This window comes from Heliangelus exortis, chromosome 1, assembly GCF_036169615.1.
Source record: "Heliangelus exortis chromosome 1, bHelExo1.hap1, whole genome shotgun sequence".
Classification (NCBI taxonomy): Eukaryota; Metazoa; Chordata; class Aves; order Apodiformes; family Trochilidae; genus Heliangelus; species Heliangelus exortis.
In genome coordinates, this window is record NC_092422.1 from 15,864,073 (window position 1) to 15,886,218 (window position 22,146).

Consider the following 22,146-nt stretch of genomic DNA (forward strand, 5'->3'; position numbering starts at 1 on the left):
AAACACTTCAGAGTTCAAAAATAACATATCTTTTTTTAATCTCTGATAGTAACCTGCAGAAATACATCATTATCAGAAATTCCCATGTTACCAAGGTTGCAAATACATGTAGCAGGACTGTCTTCACCCATAATTTTATTTCCATACTACCCTTCCTGTAAATTTATCATCCTGTTATCAACACTTATTAACTCTAATTGCAAGTTTTCTACAACAGAAGCAGTGTAAGGAACTGTGCATAAAATCTCCACACAGGCCTTGTCTGAATAATGCTGCCAAATGTGGAATAAGAAACACCTACCTACAGTAATTAAAGTAATTTCCAGGAAAGAGGACCGAAATTCAAGGTGGTACATACACTTGCACCCTGTACTAGTGTGCCACTGCTGTGGTGTAATAGTCCAAGTCCTTGCAGGTTCAGGGTATTTCAAGGCATGGGTAAAAAAGGCTGCAGGTTCATCAGCCTGCATAATGGAAAACCATTTTTTCTCTGCAAACATTGGGGTTGCTCATCAGACTGCACACTCTTCTGCAGGCCTTTGTTTTCTGCTTGTAATGCTGTAGTACAGGAATCCAGGCTAACTCTAAGTCATAGGGCAGGAACAGTCATTTGGTTCAAGATATACTATATCACTATCATTTTGAACCTTACAAACTCAAAAAGTAGCATGCAAATAGCCCAGTGCTGAGTATCTGTAATTCAAAGGGATGAAATGATGAGTTTACCCAGCACGAGTTTGAAACATAAGCCAACCTGCCCTTCTTACAACTCTGCCTAACAACTGCCCCAGAGACTACTGAAATAATAAACAATTGCCAAAATACAAGGCATGCAGACTGTGCCTTCCTGAGCTAATTCTTGCATCATACCTCACAAGAGCTGACAACACACAGTTTTTAATCTACTTCTATATAAACTACCATAGGGCCTATTTCTTAATCCTCTATATTTACTGTATTAGGGAAATCTACTGAGGAACAAAGATCTGGGCATAAATTCACAGAAATGGCCTAAAGATATAAAGAAACATCATTCCTTAGCAGACAAAAGCATATAAATCTTAAAAAATAAATAAATAAAATTGCAGAAGCCCCATCTTCTTGTTGCCATAAAGTACAATTCAAAACACAGCATGACACAGAAAGACTTCTTTAAAATCATTTGAAGGAAACTGTTCTATCAATTGCTCTGTTTTGTCCCACAGAAGCATCACAAATCTGAAATACACTTACTACTTTAAAGCAGGTAGAACAATCAAAAAGGAAAACCACTTCTTAATGTTTGCATAGGCAGTATTCCAACACTGCTGATTTTCATCACAAGCAACCTAATCTCTTTCTTCTCTTATACCCTCCATTGGCTTCATTAGCTTACAGAGTGTCTTCACATTATGCAGCCAAAAGTTATACAACAGGGCTCTACCAAGGCCTCAGCACAGAGCCCTGAATTTACAATGGCTTGCATGAGCACACCCTGCAGGGAGAGGTACACTGGAACAGTAAGAGGAGGAACAAGGACACCTTACAGTATTCAGTTTTCACTGCTTTAAGGTGCATCACCAGCCTTGGTTCCTTCCAACCATTCTCCTGCCCAAACAGACCTGAGCTTCACCTTCATGGCCCCTGCACTGCCCCAAGAGGCTGCATACACACCTTCCTCTCTGCTAAGAGCACACACCTCTCCCTGCCTTGCTTCAGAATCTGTCAGGTGTACCAGCAGCACAGGTTTGACAGCTCTGGCTGCAGCATGCTTTCAGCTGCTTTAAATTGCCAGTTCCTCAATATTTCCAGAATCAACCTTTCTGAAACAAGAGCTCTATGATGAAACTGAAACTCAGCGTAGCTGGAAAGAAAAACAGAAACAGAACATTGCAATGTGCAAAAAGCTGAGATTTGTAAAGATAATATAAATGCTGACAGACTTCAAACCCCACTTGTTACAGCCCCTGGTGTTGTAAGTCCACTTGAAAGCCAAAAGAGACAATACACCACAGCAGGAGCTCACCCAGCTGAGCTTGTTTCTGCTTACAGACTACTTGTGATTATTATTGACTGACTACTTCTCATTTCTACATGAAATCTGCCACAGTCTTAAAATAGGCTCCTATGACTATAGAGGTGACATCACTGGCTAATGAAATTAACTTTTTTTTTTTTTTAATTCCAGAACTGAAGTAGGGCTGAAATGCAAGAGCTAAAGACAATGACTTTTAAATGCTCTCAGAGTTCAGTCTGTTTGCTGTTGATTTGTGGCAGACACCAGGATTCCATTTCATGCACCAAGTACTGATCTTCTAAAAATAACATGAGGATTAAAACAACTTCCATGGATAAACCTCCCACAGAAATTAAAAATTATTTCTAAAAATAAAGAAATTAGTAACTATTTTAACAATACATAAGTTTCTATAAAAATATTGACCTGTATTTCAAGACTGCAAATCCAAAATGTGACTCAAAACCAATTTCAGCTGTAAAACTATTAATTGGACTGTAAAATTTAAATGCTCTCCTGGTTTTCTTCTATTACAGTTTTATTACAGTTATTTATTTATTACAGTTATTTTCCACAGGAATAAAAAGCTATTTCATATTTAAACGATTAATTCACCCCACCACTGCTGAAAAGTAGTTCATGTATCACAGTGAAAGGAACATGGGGGAGTTAAGTGGAACAAGAGGGGAGTTTAGATTAAAAAGAATAATATTGTGCATAATAGAAAAAAATGTTGAAAAATAGTTTATCTATGCAGTTCCAGCCACAGGAAAACCAATTAGAAATCTCTAGCAATAACCATGCCCTATCAAGACATTTTTATAGAGTACATTTTTTTCCACAGGAAAATTCAGTATCTGTATTTGTGTGTCACAGTAAAGCTGCAGCAGCCAGACGTCTGAGAATTGGAAATGAAATGATGCTGCCACAGCATACAAAATAAGTACACTACAGAAAAAGCAAATAGCCTAGAGACAACAGGTTCTGTTAAAACAGAATCAAGTTGGTAAAGGATATGACGAAGTTTTCCTTCATTATTTAGCAGCTCTGACCACAGTCATAAAACTGTAAGCCCTGCTGCAGACTTCAAATGTTTTATTCACAGTAGGATTATGGTGTGATTATGAACTATATGACATTTTTCACAGCATCTCTATGTATTTTTCCCATGTGACACTGAGTGGACTTAATTTTGAAATTCCTCCCAATGGCAACTTCCTTTATCTCTCTCTTTCCACATTCACCTCAGACACAGTGCTGATGCAACTTGCCCAGAGAAGTTCAGGAGACAATGAGGGCATTCTTCCCACATCCCTTTCCAACACCAATGACTCGAAGAAAATATAGATGCTAAAAAGAGAAATTAGCTGACTGGGAAAAAAGCAAAATGCTACAAACCAGAGGGAGCCACAGCTCTGCCTCCCCTCTCAGCAAGGAAAAAAGGAAGACCAAGTGAACCACAGGCCAGTCTGTGCCTGGCAAGATTATGGAGCAGACCTTCTGAAGGCTCTCTTAAGGCACAAGGAAAACACGAAGGAGACTGGAAACAAACAGCATGGCTTCAGCAAGGGCAAATCATGCCTGGCAAATTTGGTGGCTTTTTATGATGGGGTGACAGCATCAGTGGAAAAGGGGAGAGCTGCTGACATCATTTACCTAGACTTGTGCAGAGTTTGACACTGTTCTGAATGACATCCTGGTTTCTAAAGTGGAAAGATATGTATTTAATGGGTGGACCACTTGGTGGATAAGATATTGTTTGGATGGTCACACTGAAACAGTAGTGGTCAAAAGTTCGACATCCAAATGGAAACCAGTAAGGGTGGGGACTGGAGCCAGTGCTGTTTAACATCTTTGTCACTGGCACGGACAGAAGAACTGAGTGTACCCTCAGCAGTTTGCTGACAACACCAAGCTGAGTGGTGTGGTCAATATGCTGGAGGGAAAGGAGGCCATCCAGGACCCTGTCATGCTTGAGAGGTGGGTCTGTGCAAACTTTATGAAGTTCAATAAGGTTAAGTGCAAGGTCCTGCACTTGGGTCATGGCAGTCCCAAGCACAAATACAGGTTGGGCAGAGAATGGATTGAGAAAAGGCCTGAAGAGAAGGAGTTGGGGGTGTTGGGATGAGAAGCTCAACATGAACTGGCAATGTGTGCCTCCAGCCCAGAAAGCAAACTGCATCCTGGGATGAATCAAAAGAAGTGTGGCCAGCAGGTCAGGGGAGGTGATTCTCCCCCTCTACTCCACTCTTGTGAGACCCCACCTGAAGTGCTGTGTCCAGTTCTGGAGCCAGCAACACAAGAAGAACATGGAGCTGTTGGAGCAAGTCCAGAGGAAGGCCACAAAGATCATCAGAGGGCTGGAGAACCTCTCTCAAGAAGACAGGCTGAGAGAGTTAGGATTGTTCAGCCTAGAGAAGAAAAGACTCCAGGGAGACCTTACAGTGGCCTTCCAGTACCTGAATGGGGCCTACAGGAGAGACAGGGAAGGACTTCTAACAAAGGCAGCATTTAGCAATATGACAAGGGGTAATTGTTTTAAGCTGGGAGAGGTTAGATTTAGGTTAGACATTAGGAAGAAATTCTGCACTATGAGGGTGGTGCAACAGTGAAACAGGTTGCCCAAGAAGTAGTAGATCTCCCCTCCCTGGAAGTGTTCAAGGCCAGGCTGGATGGGGCTTTAAGCAACCTGGTCTGGTGGGAGTTGTCCTTGTATATGCACAGGGTGTGGACTAGATGATCTTTAGGGTTCCCTCCAATCTATGATTCTATGAAAATAATGGACCATGTGCAAGAAAGCATAAAACTGATACACAGAATGGAGTCAGTCAACTTTCCACTCTAGCATACCCAGGAGAAGTATCTCAGCAAGACACAGCATATTCTGCAGATCAGAGATCCCACAGCAATCAACTACAGACTGTTCTTCCTCCCTCAGTGTAGGATTCTAGCCAGGGATCATTAGGCCTGGCATGGTGGGGAACAGCTTTATGGAAAGGCACAGTAGATGACAAGTTTATTTCTTCTGTGTAGAGGAAGGGAGGCTGACATGATTGCAACAAAAGGGAGACAGGAAACAAAGCTCTGCAGAGCTATTTCACAAGTACTGGCCCATCAGCAGGTTCTGTTAAAACAAAATGAAGTTGGTAAAGGATATGACGAAGTTTTCCTTCATTATTTAGCAGTCAGACCTTGGAGACTCACCACAGAGACAAATCTTATAAAGAGGTACCAGAAACTATAGCGTCTCACCAATATGCAAGAGGAGAGAAAAAAGGAATATTTTTACACACAAAACTTGAATATACAGCTACCACTCTAGCTTAGCTTTGATTTTATTCTTCCCAAGTAGGTAAGGAGGTGGGGGAGAAGGTAAGAACTCCATGCTGTCTTGCTTTTCAACTAATTATTGCCACACAGCTTCTAGAGAAACAAGGCAAGTATCATCGCTCTGGGCAGTTCTGTCCAAATGCTCTTCTTGTAGCCCCTCAGTGCAAATCAAGAATAGTTAGCAGATTCCTACTGCACTTGAGAAATAAATGCTTGTCTGCATTAGCTGCACACAGTGGGTTGTCTTCCTGTTCTTACCTTTGGCTAAAAGAGGCATTAGCCTGTAAACAATCAAGGCTGTGGAAGGAGGTAACTAGGTACTGCGGGACAGGTTCCCTCAGAACAATTTACATGAGAGCTGGGCTTTCAAGATCCTTACAAAGGTTAAAGTAACTCATCAGGTGGAAACATTAGCAGGACAAGTTGATGTGTGAACAGCATCCTGTATGCAAACAGGGAAGAGAATCCAGCACAAAAATAAAACCTCAGAATAGTATGTTAAGCAAAATGTCACCTTTTGCCAAAAAAAAAATGCAAACAATAAAGCATTCATAATATTCCCATAAAGGCCTGCAGGCTTTGTTCCTTATCTCAGAGGACATATTTGATGTCCAATTACATCAGAAGACAGCTCTCTTGATTTTGATGGGTTTTGTATTTGATCCAAGCTCAGTACATTATCATTTGACGTAGACAGCAAAAAACACACAACATATTTATACACAGTAAATGCAAACAGGAGAGACAGATTTATGAAGTCTGACACCTTCCACATGGAGCTCTTCATATCCATGAAATACCACTTTAAATCTAACAAACCAACTAAATCTGATATACAATTATAAATACAGTCCCTTTGAGTTTCCACCTTTAAGAACTAAGCAAATCCATGACTCTAAGAAGGGTACAGCTCAAAAAAAACTGTCTCACAGATCTGAAAAGCACAAATCGAGATTCAGGAATCCCATCAGACTCACTTAAAGTAACTTCTGAACTCAGCCTTCCATTGCAGTGATTAAAATTCTATGGAATGTCTTCCATTTAGGTCAAGAGGCTGCTTCTGCCAATCCAAACACTTTTAAAATATTAATCACTATTACTACTATTCCACCTGATACAATCATGCTGCTAGCACAGATGAAGGTAAAACTTTGGTATTTTTGTATTGCCACTATGAGAGTAACTGCTTAAGCACTTAAGATGCTTTCTGCCTTCCCTTAGAAGAAAAATAAAGCAATGCCAATGTAAGCAGTAAATTAAACTGAGTCATCAAGATAAATAAAATAACCAAGATAAATAAAATAAGAATGGGACCACAGACTTAATACAAGTAAACACCAGGCAGTGCTTGCCTACCTTGTTAGTGAGCATATGAACATGAAACAGGTGTTAAATGCCAGAGGCTGGGTACAATCTAGACTTTCTAAAGGCTTCTGATAAAATCTCTCAAGCAGCTATTAGAGAAACAGCTGCTGCTACAGCAGCTACAGACTTCTGTTTGTTAACCAAGACTAACAGAAATAGATCAACATATAAGAAGCAAAAGTGCAGGGAAAATTGGTCAATTATCAGCCTGAGAGATTAGTAATAGCAGGGTACCTCACCCTACCAGTTCTAGGATGATCATCAGTCATACAGATTTCAAAAGGCCCAGTGGAGTTTTCTTTGTAACATTGCTCTGCTTTCAAAGCTTAAGGGAGTCAGAGCTTTTCTTTATAGAAAAGGCACTTCATAGCTGCAGGCTAAGACATGATGAGTATGTGTTCAGACGAACAGAAGTTAAGCAGAGCTCAAGGATGATCCACACACAGCCCCACTGTTTAACCTTAAGACAGAAATGTGACTTAAAACCCTGAAGCTTTTCTTTCCCAGACACTTGGTCAGAGGCCCAGCCAGAGCCTCACAGCAGCTCTGTGTTTATACCAGCCTTTTGCCAGGCCAGGGCACAGGGACAGCAAGCAGAGTAAAGCATTTAAGGATGAAAAGCAGAAGCTATGGAGAAGGGAATTACAAGCCTGGGGCTTTCACAATCAGGGCTGGCTATTAGGAAAATGAGACAGAAACATAAATAGTGATTTGGTGCCAACACAACATACCCTTCAAGAAAACTATGACTGTGCTTCACTCTCTGGCACGGTTCAGTGGGCAGAATAAGGCAGAGCTGACAAGGAACTGCAGGGTGTCACTAGCTGGGTTACAGGGGGTAAAATCTGCAGCCAAGAAGCGAAAATTCTCTTATGGGTTGGACATTCTCCTAGCACTATGTAGCTTATTACAGAAATGCTACCTCTGTGTTTCTAAAATTCTAATGAATCAAGGCTTACATGACAGCATGTAACGTGACAAATTAGGGAAAGTGGTAGAACAGAAATCTCAATGTTGTTCAAGTTCCTGCTGCAAACCTGAAAAAGGAAATTTGACAAAGGGCTTAACTAGGATTCTTTTGAGACATCTGTAAACTTGGCCAGGCTCCTAAGATGAAATACTGCAAAATTACGCATCTTTAGAGACACCAAATGGAGGCTCTGGAAATAACACCTAACTCAACTAAATACAGAGAATTTTCAACAGAAGGTACTGTTCCCTGTTTTGCAATACTTTGTTCAAATTCATGGACACAAGACATACGGTTTGCCATTAAGCTTAATAAAAATCACCCTGAACCAGTTTTATCCCCTGGCCTTTTTTCTCCTACCATGACAATTTCTGAATTGAAGTTTTTTCTGAATCACTCTATTCAATAACACAATGAAAATTATACTCAGAAATATTTGCATTGTATCAGCTCCTATAAAGAAAGGACAAAGTGGTGATTTATATAGAATTATAGAATCATAGAATTGGCTGGGTTGGAAGGGACCTCAGAAATCATCAAGTCCAACCCTTGATCCACTCCCGCTGCAGTTACCAGCCCATGGCACTGAGTGCCACATCCAGTCTCTTTTTAAATATCTCCAGGGACGGAGAATCCACCACTTCCCGGGGCAGCCCATTCCAATGTCTGATCACCCTCTCAGTAAAGAAATTCTTTCTAATGTCCAACCTAAACCTCCCCCGGCACAACTTGAGACCGTGCCCTCTTGTCTTGCTGAGGGTTGCCTGGGAAAAGAGACCAACCCCCACCTGGCTCCAACCTCCTTTCAGGGAGTTGTAGAGTGATGAGGTCTCCTTTGAGCCTCCTCTTCTCCAGGCTGAACAGCCCCAGCTCCCTCAGCCTCTCCTCATAGGATCTGTGCTCGAGTCCCCTCACCAGCCCTCCTTTGGACCTGCTCCAGGACCTCAATCTCCTTCCTAAACTGAAGGGCCCAGAACTGGACACAGGACTCGAGGTGTGGCCTCACCAGCACTGAGTACAGGGGCAGAATCACTTCCTTGGACCTGCTGGCCACGCTGTTCCTGATCCAGGCCAGGATGCCATTGGCCTTCTTGGCTACCTGGGCACACTGCTGGCTCATGTTCAGCTTCCTGTCAATCCAGACTCCCAGGTCCCTCTCTGTCTGGCTGCTCTCCAACCACTCTGTCCCCAGCCTGTAGTGCTGCATGGGGTTGTTGTGGCCAAAGTGCAGGACCCAGCACTTGGCCTTGCTGTGTCATTACAAGCTCATAGGACATTGTGGAAGTCTTAGTTATGCAGAGAATGCCAAAGGAATGGGTCAAAAACAGAGAACACCTTCACTATTCCTGGAGTATTATGGGAGAAGACACATCACATGTTTCACTGCTTCTTTGCCCTCAAACTATTTACTGGTTTTTATAAGCTACACAGAAGTACAAAGTAATAGTGAGATTTTTGTATGTCAAATCAAGTTTAACCTGTCTTGTTAACTCCCCTGTTCCACGTGACAGAGACAGGGAAGTGATCTCACTCCTACATTTCCACCTCATTTCTCACAAGCATAAGAAATTACTGTAGGTTCTCTGATGCAAGACAAATGCAGTGTGGATTCATGCCCTTACTTTCTTCTCAAGACTGGTAAAATTTAAAATTAACATAAATTCCAATAACTATTCCTTTTTCAACATAAAGTTTCCAGAAGTAAATTAGAATTATGATTCATCTAACAATAGTGCAAAGGGCTTTATTACTGGATAAACCCACTTGCCACTGAGAAAAAGACTGTTAAGACTGTAACTTAAGTTGCAAGATATCATTGAAGAAGTCAGTGGCATGAAGCACAGTTAGATACGTGGCACTATGGGCTGATACTGGGGCTTACACTGCTTTCCTTCTGAAAGAGGACACAGAACCAGCTGGCCTGCAAGATTATCTCTTTATGGCACATTTCATTTAAATGTGTGCATTTACTGTTAGGAGAATAAAGAAAGGACAAAAGAAATTACTTTGTTTATGTATGTTTTCCATTATGTTGTAGCCTAATTTATTCAGGTGGGAAAATAAAAAGGTACACTACAGAGAGAAGAACAGGGAGAAAAGGGAGATTCCAAAGTTTGCTGCTCTATATGAAACTCAGATCCTTTATTATCAGAGTGTTTATTTAATTTTGTACATGATAATCTGTGATGGGAATGGAGTAGGGGACTTCATTCCAAAAAGAGACAACTCATGTATTACTGCAACTGATATTTACATTTTGAAATCAGATTAAGAGCTAAGTTCACAAAAACACAGAGATATAAGAAAAAGATGTAAAAGTAGCAGAAAAAAAAAGTCATTAAATAACGCAGCATTTCATGGGCCACTGTTTACTGCACATGAGCTTTCATTTTCTGCACCTGAAAAGTGCATTAAGGGCCCATTAGGAATAGGAACTGAAACTTGAGAGCTATGTAACAGACTTTATCCAGTGCCTATGCCTGAAATATTGAGAAACATCTCAAGTCTGGATGCTTCTCTGAAGATACCTAGCACAGAGGTGTTGGCACTGTTCAGGGCAACACTGCAGCTGAGCAGAGGAGAACACACTGTCTCTGTGATAAGGCAAAGCAGCCCCAGGACTGGTACATTCCAAAACGAAAGTAGTAAGAATGCTACTGCCACTCCACATACTGCCCTCACAACTAATCCCAGACATTCCTACTCAAGCAGATGCTTTCAAGAGTGGTAGAAAACCACATCAATGACCATGCTGAGAGGACTGGCAACACTGATACACCCTTATCAGGCTACCAAGAACACAGACATGCCATTGCCACGTATCTTAAAGAGCTCTCCTTCCTTAGACTCACCCCTAGTCCCAGAAGCTCCATATCCACTACATACACAACTTGCAAGAAGAAAGGTTGTGGAAATTAATGCCAGACCCAAAACTAAAGATTAAAAAAATGTCAGTGCACAGAATATGCAGCCATGCTCCTCTCTGCCTAAACAGTAAGACACACTGAAAATAATCAAAGTTGTCTGGCAATGGAGAATGCTCTTGGCAATACACATACAACTCAAGAAGCACACATCTGTGTCACCTACACACTACTGCCAGAACAAGCAAGTAGCAGATTAGCTCATTCTCACCCAGCATTCATAGCTTTTCAACTGAAAGATTCAAACATCAAAACCTTTATTACCCATTGTGATAACTAGTTTTCAGTCTTGTTAAGCTTCTAGTTATCCACTACCAGGGGAATTTACAGCAATACAGGTAACTCTGCCATCACAAAAAGCCCCAGACTGCCCTGGAAGCACACTCTGCAGGTGTGTAGAATACAATCTTGAGAAATGTGTGGGAAGGTGAGAAGGCCGAGTAGCAAAGACTTGCTGCAGTGGTGCTTAAGGCAGAAAAAGTAATGCTAAATTTGTAAAGCATGGATGGGAATTTAAATTTAAACACAGTAAGTAAATACACTAATTAGAGTACTGAGACTAGATGATTAGACTATTTTCAGTCCTACATGTAATATGCTACACAACTTTGTGCTACCCCACCCCTTCTTTCATTTCCCTTCCCACTCTTTGCCAACATCATCTGTGTATGTTGGAAGCTCATGAGATCAAGTCTGTCTCTGCACCACCACTACATCAGCAATGTCCAGACTCTGACTGGACCTTCCAAAAGTAACACATCTTCATTGGCCTTATGTAAATGTACTGAGTATGAAAATAATGTGAGGTTTATGCAGACCAGAAGGAACAGGAGATGACATGGGAAAAAATGGAAGTAGAAGCATAAGCAGGACTGATATCCTTTCTAAGATGAACAGAAAATGAAGGTTGATGGAGAACTGGATGCTAAGATTCACAAAATAAGGAATCAGGGGTAAATCTTCCAGTGACAACATCTCACTGCAGTTAATTATTTAATTCACATATAACAGTACCTTATAAGCTTGATACTAAACTCAGAAGAGTGTGAACAAACACCATGGAAAATCAAATTAACTTGTATTGAACAAAATAATAACAACAGTTTTCAGTAAAGCACCATCAAAACACATACAAATATTTTTTACCTCAGCTCCTAAACTGAGAGAGATAATTTCATCCTCAAAAGCAGAATGTGTATCAATATGAGGAGGAATTCCTGCATAAGATAAAAACAAGAAAGTTAGTACAATAATAACAGACTGGTATCTCTATTAGGAAGCTCTTTTTCCATAGATGTCCACATAGAAAACTAGGATGTGGTTAAACTAACAAAACTTATCACAAAGGAGGGAGTTGCTTTCCAAAGGAATTCAGAACAACTGCCTGATTTACATGCACATCTAACACAAGTGTTCTGTGTAGTCAGTAGAAATATCTAGAAGAGAGTTCAGAGCACTCAAAGGCTCACACATCCTCTGAAGACTCCAAATACTCTCCTTGCTGCAGAGAGCACCTGAAATCACTATGCTCACCCCTCAGACAACACTTAGCACTGAGCTATGCTGCTAAGTTATTTGGGGATCTTGGGCCTGAGTTCATCCATGATCATTTATTTCATCACTCCACAGAGAAGGAGTCATCTCAAACACTCCCTCTATTGCTAAGCAAATGCCTGTGCTAGGGGTCTCAGCTTCAGAATTAGGGCCTACTGCCACAAACACAGGCACTGTCAACTGGTGAACCCTGCCTCTGCCTTGCACTTCCCAGGAGAACTGTGCACAACATGGCTAACCCCAGGACAGCACATCTGTTGAGCTGTGTATGAGTAACCACTCACAGCTAAGAATTGCTAAAAGGACAGCATTTTTTCCTTTCTTTTCAAATTCTTCTTTCAGATCTGCTGATTGGAAAGATGCTGCCATTCCCCACACCTCGTGCCACACCTCTGAATACCAAATGCTGGGAACAGCAGTGTGTATGCCACAGCAAGATCTCACCACACGGTGGGGACCTGCACTCAGCAGAGGAGCAAGGCCACCAAACAGCTCTGTGGAGAACGGCAACTGCACCTTCCCCTGACACCAGAGCAGGCCTAGGCAGATAAGTAACTCCTACGGGATCCAAACCAAAACAGTTGTATTTCCTCATTAAGAGTTCACAGCTTTTGAAAGACAAACTTACCTTGTCCAGGTTCATACTGATTTACAGTCAGTTGATCAGGTTTATGTTTGATATATCCCTGCTTCAAGCACTTCTCCAAGAACAGGTCACAAATTACAGGAAGACCTAATTATAGAAAAGAAACTAAGCACAACAGGATACCTTTTTACATTTTTAAACTTTCTGTTAAAAATAAATACAGTAACTGGGCAAAACACATAGAAAGAGCCTCAGAGATACTTATGACTATCTTTAAGATATGCAGACCACGCTGCATCTGCTGGAAAACATCAGAACTGGGTTTTCTGCAAGTCAGAATCTGCAAGTCCAGTGTATTTGTAACATCTTGCAATTAGAAAAGCTATTCCTCCACAGCCTCCACATTCAGAAGCGAACCAGCCCCACTCCTTAGAAACAGGAACCACACTATCTGTGCACATAAATAAAAGTACATCAAATCAGAAGCAAAGTCTTCACCAACTACAATAAGAAAATTGCCATCAAGAAGCAAAATTACTACACAGAAAGTCAGAAGCTGTGCAGAGAGATCTCCTGCACACTCCTACAATCTGTTACTGAATTAGATTAAATATCACCCCCCAAAAATTGGTTTTGAGACAGGAAAGAAAGCTACAGTCCTTCACTGAATCTTTGGTGTTTTACCTGAGGACTTAGTTATAAAATTCAGTTGGAAGTAACACCCACAAACATGTTAGAAATAGCCCTTTCATTAATCCATGAATTTTAATTTTTTTAACTGCTCTGCTCCACTTAAGTGTTTATGCTTTTCTCACAAATAAAATATTCTAGCTGTGAGACTAGTAAACAGCTCAGGTAGCAATGCTCTTACGATTATAGAGCTCCACTGTTAAAACCACAATGAAAGCAGAATCCTCCTGTTGGAAGCTACATCCACCCCAGTACACATGCATCACCTTAAACACCTTCAAGTTTTATAGGAATTTAACTCCCCTATTTTACAATTTTTAAATTTAATACTTTATGATGACTCATTCACTTTTCTCTAACTCACAGCCCTCAAGTTCAAATAAGAATTATTCAAACCTTTTCAAAATTACTTTCAGTCTAAAGAAAATTTTACTATGGTGTGCATCCAGCAAGCTTCAAGTTAGTCAAGATAAATCATAGTCCCAAAACATAGGAATATGTAATTTGTAACATATAATTGTTTTAGGAAACAAAAGCTAAGAATAACAATTACAAACCCAAAAGACTTAATTAATTGGACTTCAAAGAATGGCAGCAACCCCTGGCTGCAAGTGATTGGAAATCAAGCATCAAGCACTCAGAGTCATTTGGAAAGGAACCCATTCAAAAGTGCTGTTCAGCATGTGCTTAAGATATAGTGAATGCTCTCCTTTTATTACAATCTCACCTCTCCTTTGCTTATAATACATATCCATACCTCAGATGATTGAATACTTAATGGTTGAAACATCACTGCCAAATAAGTATGATTTAATAAAGAAGTTCTCACCACCAGGTAAAGGTTTGTCTTTATCAATATTGTTGTTATCATAGCAAAACTCATATCCAAAATGTTTTACTCTTCTATGCTTTAAAGTCTTCTGAGCTGTAAAAACATAGAAGTTGAAAGTAAGATTAGATGACATAAGGAAGTATAGGCAATTTGCTATGCTCCTCTATTTATCTGACCTGTAAAACCTAAACATTTTTAAAATAACAGCTGAAACAATGTATGTGACTTGTTCTTAGTGGCACACACTTCTGACTTATTACTTGTATTTGCATCAACCACCACCTTCACCACTGTCTGAAGTCAAACTGATGGTGTTTTTTACATTTGGATGTACAAAAACACCTCTATCTTCTTGATCCTTGTTTAAATCACCTTTATCATCTTTGCCCTGTTCTCTGAACCTGTACTTGATTTATATTCTACTGATACAGCAGGGTCACTTTCACCAATCACAAAGTTACATGTTAGCTAAGATAAATATAACCCTCTGTACTGTTCCAAGGAAAAAAATTCACACAGAAACCCTGAACTGAGTTCTAAGAACAATTCCATTATTAGGAGATTTAATTCCATAGTGCTCAAGTAAAAGCACAACAGCATCCAGAATGTGTGTCTCACCAACTTATTTGGTTTAGCACAAGACACACCTTCTCCACTGGACACCAAATTCCAAGGGTAACCTTCACAAAATAGTCTTGTGCTTGGCATAAGACTTCATTTTTTCTGGATGCAGGAATATTTTTCAAGTAAATCCATACCAGAATATCAATATCACCTGCCCCCAGGAGTTTATCACTTGCAAGGTAAGACCCCGTTTCTAAAATACAAAACCAAATACACAATGATTTCAAACAATATATTTGCCAAGACAAAGACTTCTTGTAAACTGAAACTGCAGGAAAAAATGCATAAAAGTATAGAAAGTTTGGATTTCTATGGTTCTGCTCACCATTTTGAGTATCTTCATCTCCTATCCAGTCAATACATTCCAACATCCTCTTTTCTTCCTCTGGAGAAATAATCTTTTCAATGACCATTAGGCCTGGAGGCAAGCTTGTTGGAACAGCATCCTGCCAGAAAACTAGAGTGCATGGAAAAAAATAATATTGTATCTTTAAGGATATTTAATATGTATGGAATGTAGAACAGCTGTAAAAATGTTCACTTTAATGATACAAAGGAGCACTCATTGGGGGTTTATTTGGTGAATTAATTATTCCTTTTTGGCATGAAAGAACAAGGTAAGGCTGAAATTTTGCATCACGCAAAGCACTTTCTAAATTTTGTTGCATAAAACCCAAAAAACTCCACATTATGCAAATACAAAAACACTTGTGACAACTTCAGGATTGTCATTAATTTTCATTTTTGTTTTCTAGAGCTTTGCTGATTTAGCAAATTACCAGCTTACTCTCTGTCCAGAGAAGCAATCTGTAATGAAATATGGAGGAAATACATCAGTGAAGTAAGGGCATTCAGATTGCTATCCTAACAGCTCAACACAGATATTCATTAGTGGAATGTACCCTTTTCCTTAGACATTATAGAAGTTCACAGAAAGAGCAACAGTTCTTGTCCTAAGTAGCTTCCACTACAAAAAAAAAAAAAAAAAGCCTGGAGAAAAAGGGGGGGGGAGGGGGAACACAACAGTCTATTTTCCTTCTTGAAGTTGAGCTACAGATCACCAAGGTCAGACAAGAAATCCAATAAACTGTCCAAATATCTCCTGGGTCCCAGTTTAGCTCCTTAATCACAAAACCTTCACATACGGTACTGCATGGTCTGGAAACTACCACAAGTCCTTTTGTCTCCAAGTAAAGGAGTTCAAATGAGAGTATCCTACAATGAAATACAAGGACCAAAGATTATTTCACATCCTAAATCTCAGATTCGAGCTTTCAGTCTCTGTGTTTATTTACAAAGACCTTTGTAAAAAGGGTCCTTCTAGCTGTATTTACAACCTAGGAAGTAAAAGCAAAGGCAAGCAGTATGTAACACAGATATATATAGGAGAGCAGAAAAATGATACCTTTTTCCACGAAATTAATATATAGAACAATGTTCTGGCCAAAGTCTTCCAGTGTTATTTCTTTTCCATTAAGGGCATCAAAGGCTTTCTTGGCTGCTTCTGTTGTCCCATATTTCACAAATGAATATGGTTTATTCGGTGGCATTAAGAGTGTTTCCACCAATCCATATTCTTCTACTATCCTGAGAAGTTGGTGTCTACTCATCCCATTACCCAGACCAGCATTGGCAATAACCAGGCTCTAATTGAAGCGGAATTAAAAAAAGTAGAGAATCAGTGATTACTGTCAGTTCATTTAAAACCCACACTCTAGCAAGGGAGCATCTCTACAAAGAAAAACTAAGTAAGCCCATGAGTACTGTTTTATGTATTCTATACAAGAAGGAAGGGTATAGAGCAAAGGTCTTACCAGGAGTGGCTATAAAAGCAGGGATTATTTAGTTTGAAGAGGAGAAAGATGAGGGGAGACCTTATTGCTCTCTATAACCACCTGAAGGGAGGTTGTAGTGAGGTGGGGTTTGGTCTCTCCTCCCAAGTAATTGGTGATGGGATGAGAGGAAATGGCCTCAAGCTGTGCCAGGGGAGATTTATATTGGATATCGGGAAAAAAATTTTTACTGACAGAGTGGTCAAGCATTGAAACTGGCTGCCCAGGGAAGTGCTGGAGTTCCTAGTGGTGCTCAAAAATGTGTAGACGTGGCACTTCAGGACATGGTTTAGTGGGCATGGTGGTGTTGAGTTGACAGCTGGGCTTCATGATCACAGATATCTTTTCCAACCTGTATAATTCTGATTTACATTTTAATGAGCTTAGAACATAAGGCAACCTTTGCTAGCCCAGCACATACTCTGTCAGAAAGGCTTGCAACCTCTATCAGATTTCCATCCTGAGTTAATGCACGTAGTTACTATTACAAGAGCACTTAAACTGTGAACTGGCTTGTGTATATTGAGTGTACTGCAGGAAAACAGTGACAATAGCACACATAATTTTGGAGGTTTCTAAAATCAGTTTTTCCACAGAGCTGTCACCACTAAAAAAAGCAGCAGAAAAACCTTTCAAGACTGTGATTTTTTTTTTCTAAGAAAAGTTTTCTCATCTTTTACACAGACTTTCTCCAAGCATGGATACATTGGTATTTCCAGTCCCACGTCATGTCCCCCACACATTAGTTTCACCAAAAAAAAGCAGCAGCCTCTAGGAACAGAGTATCTAGTTCTGCTCCAGCACTCATCTGAAAATTCTCTCTCTTGTATAAGGGATTTATATCCCATCCTCAGTTAAAACAGATTACTTTATGCACAATCCCTAATTGCTTAATTCTATGCTTTCACAGTCGTTTATGTCCAAAATTATAATGGAGTATGCAGTTTGTGAGGACTGCTAATGGTTTGCCAAATATTAGAAGAAACAACAAAACAGGAGTTTTCAAAGGACTATTATTCAAGAAATATACTTTGAAACTACAGAGGCCTTTTGAAAACACCTTATCAGGCTCTTTTGACATCTAAATAGTTATATGCCATAACTGGATGTTCAGTCTAATCATGGCAGCTGAAAGCAGTTTAAGTCCCTTTTTACAGCTAAATGAGGATACTTTTGAAGTTTTGACTGAGCTTTGGTGACTCCAAACAGCTAGCAACAATTTACTCAGATTGACTCCATGTAATACCTTTCCAAAAAGCTTTCAGGCAATCTTTTCCTTCAAGTCTACAAATACTCTACCACGTTTTTTAAAGGGAGCTAGTAAAATCTTCAATTGGTTAAAATTATAGCATTTCACTTCTCTAAAAGACAGGAAATTAGGTTTGAAAGGGAATACAAGGATTATTTTTTTTTAAATTCTGTACTGAGTAGTGCTGTGATTATGCCCACCATGATGTCTCTGTAACACTTCTTAGCACTGCATCAGGCTGTCCACTACTGATCACATTTTTCAAAGGTGACCATATTATTAATTGTTGTTTTTTCTAGAATGTTATTAATGGAGAGTAGGTGTGTGTAGAGGAAATACAAGGACTCAAATCAGTGCTTTCACTGGCTGTCAGCACTCCATCTACAAAGACTGTCAGTACACAAAAGCTGCACATACAGCTACTGCTCATGTTCTCCTGAAAGAGCAACTTCTATATAATCAGAGTCTTGCACAAAGCCTGAAAGCATTTTCTGTATTCTTATGAAAAATTCATCACTAGTACTATGACTTTGTTTCATTCCTCATTTATTCAAACGTTCTGTCATCACTGAAGATCTTGCTGGACCTCAAAATTACTCTCTGAACATATTAGATGGATAATTGGTAACTTGGGCAGTTTCACAAGGAGCAAGTCCCAGATTACAGACTGATTTCCAAGCAACACTAGAAAAACACAGTCCCTGCTCCAAAGAGCTGACAATACAAACAGGATTGCTTGGTCATTTTAGTGCATGTCCACATGGAACAAAATATGAGTGAATAGGAAGAATATGCAGGATCAAGATGAATAAGGTTAGAGTAAATGGTACTGTTCTAGAGTGTTTCAAGCCATCAGCATCTCCCCTCAACTGATGGAGGGAAATTATAAACTCTCTATCTTCTCCCCCTTCTGTCTGCAAGATTCTGCCACTTACTTTTCACTATACCAGTGTCTGCAAGATCACCCTCTGATCTGCTATAATGTCCTACCAAGGCAGACAATTACAAATCAAACATTTGAGTAGTTTTCTGTTACATTAGAGAATCAAGCAGCTTATAGTAAAGTACACTGAGCATGTAATAAAGCAGAATTCTCTCCTACTGTATCCCCTTTTCTGCCAGGAAAGAGAAATTTGTTCCCTTTTCAACAGCTCAAAGTCAGTTAAATCAGTTCAGCTCCTTCAGAACCACAGTCTAAATCAATTTAGGTGAAGAAAACAATGTGGAAAAGATTTCTGAGCTAGATACATTTTTAACAGAAGTTTAGAAGAGACAAATTATACTTGATAGGCAAGTACAGAGGAAAAGAAGATACAAAAGGTAAAAGCCATAAAGGAAAAGTAATCACAGAGAAAGAGAAGTTTATCTGCTACAACAAGTTAACATTTCCCATGCTTCCTTCTCCTCCCCAACTCAAGGATCTACTGTTTCAGATTATTAAAAAAAATTAGGCCACTGAAGTCTCCACAGACTTTAAACTACAGAAGTACAGTTCTGCTTTGAAATCATCAAGGCACAGAAAACCCTTAGTCTCAGGATGTGCATTTTGGAGAACTGCATTTTAGACAAAGTGTATGTGAGAACAGAACCCAAGATAAGCATCATTTTCATACTACCATCAAAATCAGAACTACCACTCACCTGTGTGGCATGGGAGATGCACTCAATGCCCTCATGTCTCATCAATGTATGCTGAGCTCTAGCCTGTTTCCTCAAGACCTTCTTCTTCATTTTATTGACTTTCAAATTATCTTCACTGGTTTTAACTTCCATGCTGGTAACCTGGAAAGCAGAAGCCAGAACACATAGGAAGTGTCCTGCTTGAAAAATTAAATACTTCAGTCTGGCTTAGAGACATATCCTCATGTCAAAGGTCAGCTCAAGGATAGTAATAGGACTTTAGATCATTCTAGGTTTTATTGATTATTTGGTGCTGAAAAAAAACGAGTTTGCAAAGTACATTCTTCCTCATTCAACAGTACAGTTTTCCCCATCTCTGAAGTTTTGTCATTAAACTCCCTTTTATTAAGAGCTTAATAATGACTCGGCAATTTTTTTTTTTTTTTTTAAAAATAAGCCTTTTATAAAAGACTGCCATGATGCTAGGTTTCATCTTCCAGTTTTTCTCTTCCTCTTCATACCTTTATTGATAATATCATTAAATCTATCTGCAGTTTTTAACCTGCCCTCCTGTTTTCACACAGTAGTTTTGGCTAATTTCCTACTCTTCAGTGTCTCAGAGCAGAACAAGAGAAAAAAAAATATGTGGAACTACCATGAGACTTCTATCATCTTGGCTTCTAAGCTACTTGTGTCTCACTGAATGTTTCAGCTGGAGATCAACTGTTCCCATTTGCTTCCTTTTCCTAATTGCCACTTGCAAGTGAGTATGACATTTGGTAAAAATCAGGGGGGGTTGAGAGTAGAAAAATGTATTCAATGCTTAGATGGCAAAGAACTAGCACCCAAGATGGTCCCCATTCAGCACACCTCTCAGGGCCAAACTTCACATAAATCACATTCCTGTTATGGAGAAGGAATGGAAAAGTGTGCACATATATTAACTATTGAATTTGGTGGCACCACAGCATTTACCTACCAATGAGTTACTAAAGGGTAATTTATTCACTGGCCTTCTCCATGTTTTGTTGCATCTTTTGACACTTCTGGTCTACCACTATGGAGAGTTCATACAGTACCTTCCTACATCCCTCTGAGCCTGCTTTCTGCTCCCTTCTGTCTTCCCACTTCCTCCAAACCCAAGGGAAAAGTCCAGACATCACTTAATACTATGAGAAAGCTCCCAAACAATTATGTGCATAGACTTTGTCTTTTTCTTTTTCTCTCCGTATAACATAATGCTTTACCTATATTTTAGGATTTTCTTATCTTATTTCCCAAAAATCCTCCTAACAGTACAATCTCACTGCAGCTGTCTGTCCTTTTCCATTCTTCTATTAACATTGGTCTGGTAATTATTCTTCTACCTTATCTTCTCTTCAGCTTAAAAGTGTTTTTCTTTCTGTTTTATTAAGGAAAAAATACATATCCTGACCACAGGAAGATAACATTTACATCTGAGCCTGACAAAACAAATAAACAAAACCTAATAAATTATTCAGCACCGAGATCCATCCTACCACCACTAGACTGCTGCCAGTTCCAGGGTCTCTCACTCAGAGCTAATTCAAGCACAGCTATGCTAACCTGCAACAGAGAGAAAATGGCTGAGAAAGACATCTCACTAGTGGCAAAACTATAGCAGGGCACAGATTCAGAAAAAGGAGGAGACTAATAAAATAATTATTTCATGTGACTTCAGAAACAAAGTGTAGGTGCTGAGAAGATCAATGTATTATGGAGCCAATCTTCCTTTCTGTAAAAATATTTTTTACTACAAACTTCTTAGCAACTGTCTCCCATTTCCCTTCAAGGAGACAGCACTCATTAGAGACTTCTAATGTGTTTTGTGCAGGTTCTGGTCTTCTGGGGAGGGGGCCAGTCTCAAACTACTTGACAGGGAAGTATAGGAGAGACATCTTTGATTTGGTGAGGTGGGGTTACAGAAAGTACAAATACAGGATGAGTTTACTCTTAGGAACCATGCAAGTGTGTTTCAGAAGAAAAACTGAAGCTATGTATATCACCCATACCAGTCAGATCACTTTCATGCTGCCTCTGTAGAACAGACCCAGACAGAAGGGAAGGATATCAAACTGAAAGTCTCCATCCTCTCCCATCACACCTATACCTCAACACACTGAAAGACTCCACCTCCTCTCAGGAGGAAGCAGTTCTGGGTTTTGTCAGGTCCTCAGCTACTCCCACATTCTGCAGACAAAAGCTAAGAATTCATGGCCCAGTATTTGGCAAAGTGGTACAGAAACAAGCTGAAAGACTACTTCCCACCCTTTTGTAACCTCTGAAGTAAAAAACAGAACAAAGAACAGACAAGGTGTCGCTGCCAAAACAACTGCATTTCAAAGTGGCAGAGATGCCCTAGTGCATGCTACATGGCAGACCTTCCCTATGTGCTGTGTCATGCTTGCCAACATCATCCAGATGCCTGCAGCCCCTGAAGGCATCTCAAACAGCACTAGTTGCATTGCTGAGACAGCACAAACTCCCTTTGGTCTCTGTCTGAACCAAGCACAAACTCTCTGCCTGGTCTGATATATCCTTAGATGATGTTTA

General features: G+C 39.9%; 1 protein-coding gene across 5 annotated transcripts in view; it reads right to left on the reverse strand.

The window, feature by feature from the left end:
- Nucleotides 1-22,146, reverse strand: part of ALKBH8 (alkB homolog 8, tRNA methyltransferase) — a 44,888-nt gene that overhangs the window by 21,635 nt on the left and 1,107 nt on the right. The window contains exons 2-9 of one of the 5 annotated variants that reach the window (XM_071734715.1): nt 21,093-21,159; nt 20,652-20,974; nt 19,594-19,734; nt 16,277-16,517; nt 15,197-15,328; nt 14,245-14,340; nt 12,768-12,872; nt 11,732-11,802 (exon numbers count right to left, since the gene is read on the reverse strand). In XM_071734715.1, the coding sequence (XP_071590816.1) occupies nt 11,732-11,802; nt 12,768-12,872; nt 14,245-14,340; nt 15,197-15,328; nt 16,277-16,517; nt 19,594-19,734; nt 20,652-20,732 (867 nt within the window). In that variant the 5' untranslated portion in view covers nt 20,733-20,974; nt 21,093-21,159. The remainder of the gene's footprint in view (nt 1-11,731; nt 11,803-12,767; nt 12,873-14,244; nt 14,341-15,196; nt 15,329-16,276; nt 16,518-19,593; nt 19,735-20,651; nt 20,975-21,092; nt 21,160-22,146) is intronic. The other 4 variants (XM_071734743.1, XM_071734723.1, XM_071734752.1 and 1 more) reach the window with 4 other exon arrangements.